Here is a 7,702-nt window from a genome sequence, read left to right as displayed (position 1 = left end):
GAAAGAGCGAGCAGGAAGCGGTCTAGCTCTGCACAGTGTTGTGGTGCCTCTTGGTGCTTTCCCTCCTTGTCCTTGGCCTGGCTCTGGTGCTCCAGTCCTGCTTCTCTGGCTCTTTTCTGCCTTTTTGCCTGCAGGGCTGGGAGCCAGAGGTCTTCACAGAAAGCGTCCTTCACCTTGTTCCTTTTGTATGAGTCTAAGGCTACATCTGCTCTTGGAGAGATAAAAGGTGCCCCAGGGATCTGCTCTGAGCTGGATGTAGCTCTTCTTTTACTGCTCATGGGGAGCAGAGGCAGCTGAGGCTGGCTGGGTTTGGTTCCTGCTCTGCAAGCCAAGCAGCAAAGCTAAAACAAGTTCCAGACTGGCCAGACCTAGCACCCTAGAGATCATCCCTGAAGGTCACCAAGCAAGTGGACTGGGATGCAGCCTCCCTTTGTGCTCCCTGGCTGTGGTGACACTGTTCCCTGTTTGTGTGTGTTGCTGCAGGGGAGAGAGACACCATGATTCTGTGTTGCTGCTTCCCGGTTTGGGGCTTGTTCACCTGGCAGTGCTTGTGTGTCCTCCCACTGTGCAGGGTGCTGAGCCCTGTGTGTGGAGGGGCTCAGCACACAGGGAGATGGGAATGTCCCTACTGTGAGGCTGACAGGTCTTCCTACACTCCCAAGGCTCTTCCATGGGATGCATTGTCCTCAGGTCTTGGCTATGGGCAGGGAAGAGCTTCTCCAACATGGGGCAAGTGGGTTTGCCTCCATATTTCTACTGGGCACCACTGGTGTGCCATCACCCTGACCTCTAGGCGGTGGCCCTAGGGGGAAGGGAGCAGTGAAACATGTGCAGTGGCCTCTTTGCTGCTTCTAAGTGTTTCAGAAGTTTCCCATTTCCTCTTTTTCCAGCTGTGTGCAGGGTCAGTGTCACACAGCTGCTGGCTCTAGTCAGCAGTGGTGAAGAGTTGTCCCTTCACCCTTCTTATCTGGTGTGGAGCAGACAGTGCTGTGCTGCATGCTGCAAGTCATGCACAGAGCCAGTGTCTCTTGTCTGCAGCCAAGCCTCCTGCTCACCAGCTCAGGGCAAGGCAGGGGTTCAGGATGAGCACCTCTGTGTGTGCTCAGGCTGCTGGGTGCGACTCACGGCTGCGTTTCAGCACGGGAGAGGAGCACTTGGGGGCAAACAGCAGGGCAAGCTGCCCTTGAAATCCCTGCCTGGAAAGGAAGGGCTTTTCTGCATTTCTCAGGACTGTGCTTTGTTGTCTGCTGCCTGTGTTGGAGAACAAATTTATCTGGGCATAAGTAACCCATGCTGAGGACAGCAGGCATGTCTTGAACATCCACAGCCTTGCAAGGGGGGTGCTGGGGAGCAGCAGCAACCTGTGGTGTTGATGGTGTCCTCCAGCCTGGACCATGATGGGATGTTGGTGGAGCAGCACTTGATGGTCAGTCAGGGGACAGACTCACACCTCTTACCTCACTGTGAGAGAGAAGAGCTCATGGCTGGTCACTTGGTGCAGTAGCTCTCCAGTGGGGCTGAGCCATTGGCAGTGTGGATAGACAGTTGTAGGCTCAGGAACAGAAAATGGGTGTGACAACCACAGCAGTCTTCTTCTGGGCCAAGACTGGGATGGGGGCTGGCAGTGTTTTGGGTCTGGGCTGTCTCTCTCCTGTGCTTCTGTGGGGGAACTGGGGTCACCAGAACTGGACTTTGGGGCTTCATTCAGCCCCACATTTCTGCATGTGTAAGCCAGTCTTTCCAGTTACCCTCCTGCGGCAGCGCTGAGCTGGTAGCTGGTGCCTGTCTGAAGGTTCCTGTGTCACTTGTTTTCCAGGGATCTGCTACACAATATTTGACCTGGGCTTCCGCTTCGATGTGGCCTGGTGAGTTCCCTGCAAATACTGGCATCCTCAGGGCTGTGCAAGGAGGTAGGCAGTGTTGGCAGAGCCTGCAGGGAACAGGGCTTGCTTTTGAGCAACAGTCAGTGGTTGCTGCATTGCTGGGGAACAAGACCTACAGTGAGCAGGGCCTCTGCTCCCCCTGAGGTAGGATAGATGCAGCCCATGTGTACCCAGCTCTACATGGGGTCCTGGAGCAGCTGTTGCTGCCCTTCCCATCTCTCTCCCATCCAACCCTTTCTCCCAGCCCAGGCTTCCCCTTCACAGTGAGGGTTTGGAGGAAGATCTCAGTCCATGTGGGTGAGGATCCTGAGAGCACAGAGAGGCTGTTGTATCTGCTTTTTACTCTTGTGCATGCCGGTTAGAGGCCAGAGATGGGGGCTGGCAGTGTTTTGGGTCTGGGCTGTCTCTCTCCTGTGCTTCTGTGGGGGAACTGGGGTCACCAGAACTGGACTTTGGGGCTTCATTCAGCCCCACATTTCTGCATGTGTAAGCCAGTCTTTCCAGTTACCCTCCTGCGGCAGCGCTGAGCTGGTAGCTGGTGCCTGTCTGAAGGTTCCTGTGTCACTTGTTTTCCAGGGATCTGCTACACAATATTTGACCTGGGCTTCCGCTTCGATGTGGCCTGGTGAGTTCCCTGCAAATACTGGCATCCTCAGGGCTGTGCAAGGAGGTAGGCAGTGTTGGCAGAGCCTGCAGGGAACAGGGCTTGCTTTTGAGCAACAGTCAGTGGTTGCTGCATTGCTGGGGAACAAGACCTACAGTGAGCAGGGCCTCTGCTCCCCCTGAGGTAGGATAGATGCAGCCCATGTGTACCCAGCTCTACATGGGGTCCTGGAGCAGCTGTTGCTGCCCTTCCCATCTCTCTCCCATCCAACCCTTTCTCCCAGCCCAGGCTTCCCCTTCACAGTGAGGGTTTGGAGGAAGATCTCAGTCCATGTGGGTGAGGATCCTGAGAGCACAGAGAGGCTGTTGTCTGTTCTGTCTGGCAGTGCCCAACCCATCTTGGGGTTCATGATGGGGTAGGGGGTGCACCATTATAGGGGAGCTCAGCAGGTGTACTAACTCAGGGCACTTCTTTCTCTTCAGGTTCCTGACGGAGACCTCCCCTTTCATGTGGTCCAACCTGGGCATTGGCCTGGCCATCTCCCTGTCGGTGGTGGGAGCTGCCTGGTGAGTGGGGCTGGCTTTTCAGCAGGCATCTGCTATCCCACTGTGGTACCTGTGGTGTCCCAAGACAGAGACAGACTGGTGTGTACATGCAGAGATGTATGGCTGGCTGATCACTGCAATGGTGGGACCAGGTTGCTGGCTACTTGGGGGTATGATCAGATCACCTTGCAGGCTGCAATGGCAGTGGAGAGGCAGGCGTGACCCTGGCTCTCTGGATGGTGTACCCCTGAGCCCAGGCCATACAGTGGTGGCTTTTGTGCCCCAGCAGTTCTGCTGGTGTAGGTGGTGGAGCTTGGGACCACTTGTACCCTGGGGGTGGACAAGCCAAGTCTGCAGTGTCACCCAGTTGCATGCCCAATTCTTTGCTCAGCTGGAAGATTCTGATCTCTCAATTGAATCCTTCAGCAAATGCCAGACCCTCCATCAACCACCCTTGTCTGCCACAGGGGGATTTACATCACAGGCTCCAGCATCATCGGCGGTGGAGTCAAAGCCCCTCGGATCAAAACCAAGAACCTGGTGAGGTAAGCACAGACCTGGAGTTAGTGCTCATGCCACATCTGAGCAGGGCAGGTTCCAGCCCGGTGCAGAGGCTCCTGCCCTTTCTCTAGATGGGTGCTGCTGGCCAGCCTTTCCTTCCTGAGCTGCTGATGGCTGTTTGCTTTCAAAACAAAGAGCCCTAAAGCAGCCAGAGACCTGATTTGAAGAGTCTTGGTGTGATATGCAGTGAATGAGCACAGTGTGTTCAAAACAAACACCCAGAGATCACACTTCCTGCCTCAGGCCAGGGTACACCTGGTCGGACCGTGCATAGCCCCTCCCCAGAGGAGCAGAAGGGGGCTGGTGGAGGGCGGGGCTGGCTCCTGGGCAGACCTTGGGGGACAGTGGTCAGACTTTGCCTTTCTCCCACAGCATTATTTTCTGCGAGGCTGTGGCCATCTATGGGATCATCATGGCGATTGTCATCAGTAACATGGCTGAGGTATGGGAGGACCTGGGCTGCCCTGCCAGCCCCGTGCTGGCTGGGGATGGGCAGTTGGGCATGAGCTGGGTATTGTCAGCAGTGGTCCTCTCTGGACTTTGGATGCTTTTGTGGCTCTGGGAGCTCATTTTCCATGCTGAAGAGTGGGTTGGGGAAGCATACACAAGGCAGGTAACATGAAGCCTCCCAGGGGCATGGCATCAGGGATGAGATATGCCCAAAACATGGCTATCTGACGTCCTATCAGGGACAGGTTCCTCTGCTAGAGATTGGCTGATAACCCAGGCTCTGTGCTTTCAGCCTTTCACTGCGGACACCCCAGAGACAATTGGAGCTAGGAACTACCATGCAGGTAAGGATTGCTCAGCCCCTGGTGCTGTGGCTGTGAGCATTGACACACCTTCACTGCCCCTCCTGCTGCTCCTCTGCCCTGGACTACGGAGAACAGGACTGCAGGGCCTGGCTCACCCCGCCCAAGGGCTGCTGCATGTGTCTGAAGGATATGTGACTTCTGCCAAAAAGCAGCTTTTTGCAGAGCTGCTGCAGTGTGCCCTGGCTGCGGGTGGAAGAGGGTTACTCCCTACTCTTACAGCGTTCTCTCACAGGTTTCTCCATGTTTGGGGCTGGTCTGACTGTGGGGTTGTGCAATCTCTTCTGTGGGGTCTGCGTGGGCATTGTGGGCAGCGGGGCTGCCCTGGCTGATGCCCAGAATGCCAGTCTCTTTGTCAAGATCCTGATCGTGGAGATCTTTGGCAGTGCCATAGGGCTGTTTGGAGTCATCGTTGCTATCCTGCAGGTACCTGTCTCTGCTTCTATGAGCACAAGGTGTCTGTCGCCCTGGGTGCTCTTCAGCTCCAGGGGGAGACACTTGGGATCCAGCACAATCCTCTGCATTGGGATGGGGAGGCTGCTTGCAAAGTTTGGGTGGCACAGCTCTCCCCACAACACACCATGCCTATTTGCAGCAGTGTGAACTCTTTTGGTGACCCCTCTGAGCAACTGTCACAGAGGGTGTCACCTTGGGTGCACCTGGTGTGATGCTCTTGTCTTACCAGTGGGGATGATAAGCTGTTTGCAGCTTCTGGATGGTCCTGGGGTGATTGGCTGAGACTGGGGTGCTGGGCTGAGGTTTGTGGTGTCTGGTCTAATCTCTCTTCTTTCTTTCTAGACATCTAAAGTAAAAATGGGCAACTGAGCTTTGTCCCCACCAGCCTGTTCCAGCCCCACCCCAAGAGGTGCTGTATATACTTATTTAATGTTTCTATCCTTGATTGGGGTGGGAGCCGCCCGGCGGCGGGAGCAGGAGCAGGAGCCCGGCTGTGCAGAGCCCCGCCCTGCCCATCAGTCAGCCCCTTGGAGGAAACAAATTTCTCTGTGTGAATTCTGCCCCAGTGGCCTGGCCCAGCCTGTGGGGCCCTGCTGCTGCGTGTCCCCGGTGTGTGTAGAATCGACCACCAGTGCAATTCTGTGTCCGTGAAATAAATATGGTTCTCATCCAAGGATTCAGCTGTTCCTCTGCTCTGCTTGTGCTGGGGAGGCTTGCAGAGAGCAAGTGCTGATTTGGACTGACTCCCTGCTCAGAGATTCCCCTCTGTGCCTCTGGCAAAGTCCCTACCCGACTTCAGGAGCCTGGTGGTGCCCTCTCTGTGTGGGGTTAACCCTGCTGCTCTCTGGGCTGTGGAAACACAGAGCTCTGCTTTGCTGTCCAGAGCAGGTAGGAAGCTGCTGGAGCAGGCAGCTCTGTGCTGCTTCTGCCAGGCTCCTACCAGTGCTGGCAATGTCTATAGCTGGCATGCTGGAGGCACAGGCACAGACTGGTTTGGGCCTTTCAGCTGCCATCCAGGTAGTTTAGTACAAAGGGAGTGTACACAGTGTGTGTAACCCCATTATGCAACTGAGGAGCACCAAGAAGGCAGAGGAGCAAAGCTTTTGCCCCTTTCAAGGATGTTCTCTGGACAGCACTTCTTGTGTGACTGTTCACTTTGAGCTGCTGCCTGGGCAGGTGCTGCTGGGTGCTGGGGCTCTCCCATCTGCAGTGCCCCTCCATTCTGGAGGACCCTGGCATTGGTCCCATGGTGGGGATGCTTTGTGCTGGCTCTGCTCCCCTCTCCCTTGCTGCCAGCTGTGGACAGCTGAGCCTGCAGCTCTTCTGCTGCTTTGGGGAAAGGAAGAACAAGGTCTTCCTGCTTCTTTTCTGCAGAGAGTCCGGAGCCAGTGCTTCTGCTGTATCCAGAACAAGGTCCTGATCCTGTTGTGCTGCCAGGGCACTGTTGCAGGGGAAGCATCATTCCCCCCTGGTGCTGTTAGCCCTACATCAGAGTGGATGGATGCCTGGAACTGCCTGTCTTGTATTCCCATCTGGATGCAATGGGCTGCAGCAATGGTGGGGCTGCTGATGCTGAGGAAGTGTTCACACCTGCTTATTTTTGTCCTTGGGACAAATGCAGCTGTGTCTACATGGCCCCTTTCAAGCTCTGCCAGTTTCCCAGCTCTACTTACCTATTGTCCTATGTGTTTTGGGTCAGCAGTGTCTCAACTGGGGGTGTGGGAACATTGCTGGGGCAAGCCAAGCTGCTTCTACTGCTGGCTACTCTGGAGCTGGGGCTGAGACAGGAGCTACATGTGCCTCATGGAAGGGCAAGGACACAAGCTGGGTCCTGCTTGCTCAGACTAAAATGTGGGCAGTTTTGCCTGTCCTGTGTGAGGGCTGTACCACCACTCCTGCCATTGTTGTCGTGGGCCAGAGATGTCTGAAGTTCCTGGGAACTGCAGAGCTGTCTTGTCAGTTCTGTGCTGAACTTGGGGGCTGCCTTCAGGAAGGAGATATCTGGGGTTGGAAACCCTGCACTGGCAGTAGAGAAGCTGCTCCATGGATTAATCTTCCTGGGTAATCACTGTCTTGAAAGACTCACCCACTTGTCTTGGAGCGATTGGTCTTGCCCCACCCTGCCTAGGATGAGAGAAACCCATCCCCTGTCAGGAATTTCCCTCTGCAAGGTGCTTTTCTGCCTTCCAGCTTCTGCCTGTGAGTATCTCGGTGAGGACATGAGACACCCACCAGGGCTGGTCTGGCAAGGGTGTCCCACAGCCCCCCTCCTGCAGCAGGTGTTCCATTGTTCTAGGTGCATTCTAGGAGTTTGTATCCGTTGGGCTCTGGCATCTTGCACCTCACCTCATTTAAAAACAGCAGCAAGAGCAGGAGGTAAGAGATGGTTTGATTACCGTGTGGGGACCTCATGAAGGGGAAATGCCACCTGCCAAAGAGCCAAACCAGGAACTGGAGAAAACTGACATCTTTCAGCACGGCTGGCTGGGGTGGAGCAGGGCTGGGCTGGTTGGGTGCTGCTCCCATTTCTGCTGTAAGGGTGACTTCTGAAGTGGGGCAGGGGGAAAGCCCTTGCTTGGGTGAGTGGCCGGGCACAGGAGAGGCCTTGGAGGAAAAGGGCTGCTTGAAACAGGTGCAAACGCTGTGGGTTGGCCGGCAAGAAGGGAAAGGGTGTGGACGTGGTGAGACCAGCCCAGGATCTTTCGGTGATGCCGTTGTGGTAGGAAGAGTGAAATTCATTGCTAGGAAACACGGAGAAACATGGAAAGAGGCGGGGAGGGGGCGAAGAAAGCAGCCACAAGTAGGTTATGATGGGGGCTGAGCCAGCACCGACACGGGGCG

General features: G+C 55.6%; 1 protein-coding gene across 2 annotated transcripts; it reads left to right on the top strand.

Annotated features, from left to right (window-relative positions):
- Nucleotides 1-1,821: 1,821 nt before the first annotated feature.
- Nucleotides 1,822-5,534, top strand: ATP6V0B (ATPase, H+ transporting, lysosomal 21kDa, V0 subunit b). 2 transcript variants are annotated; one of them, XM_010006565.1, is made up of 7 exons: nt 1,822-1,865; nt 2,970-3,053; nt 3,500-3,577; nt 3,966-4,035; nt 4,336-4,387; nt 4,641-4,831; nt 5,204-5,534. In XM_010006565.1, exons 2-7 carry the CDS (start codon nt 2,995-2,997, stop codon nt 5,228-5,230), a joined length of 477 nt encoding a protein of 158 aa, XP_010004867.1. In that variant the 5' UTR covers nt 1,822-1,865; nt 2,970-2,994; the 3' UTR covers nt 5,231-5,534. The 2 variants fall into 2 exon arrangements, with proteins under 2 accessions (XP_010004867.1, XP_010004866.1); XM_010006564.1 differs by lacking the exon at nt 1,822-1,865 and adding an exon at nt 2,463-2,508.
- The last annotated feature ends 2,168 nt before the right edge of the window (nt 5,535-7,702 follow it).

The sequence above is a fragment of the Chaetura pelagica genome, unplaced genomic scaffold, assembly GCF_000747805.2.
Source record: "Chaetura pelagica isolate M959 unplaced genomic scaffold, ChaPel_1.0 scaffold69, whole genome shotgun sequence".
Lineage (NCBI taxonomy): Eukaryota > Metazoa > Chordata > Aves > Apodiformes > Apodidae > Chaetura > Chaetura pelagica.
Note: the sequence above shows the minus strand (reverse complement) of the source record. Positions and strands in the feature narration are given on the sequence as shown.

Bases quoted from the DNA above. Each gene is read 5' to 3' on its own strand.
- ATP6V0B (XM_010006565.1), top strand. From the start codon at position 2,995: ATGTGGTCCAACCTGGGCATTGGCCTGGCCATCTCCCTGTCGGTGGTG. The intron at 4,036-4,335 runs GTATGGGAGGAC...CTGTGCTTTCAG, and splicing joins TCATCAGTAACATGGCTGAG to CCTTTCACTGCGGACACCCC. The intron at 4,388-4,640 runs GTAAGGATTGCT...GTTCTCTCACAG, and splicing joins AGCTAGGAACTACCATGCAG to GTTTCTCCATGTTTGGGGCT.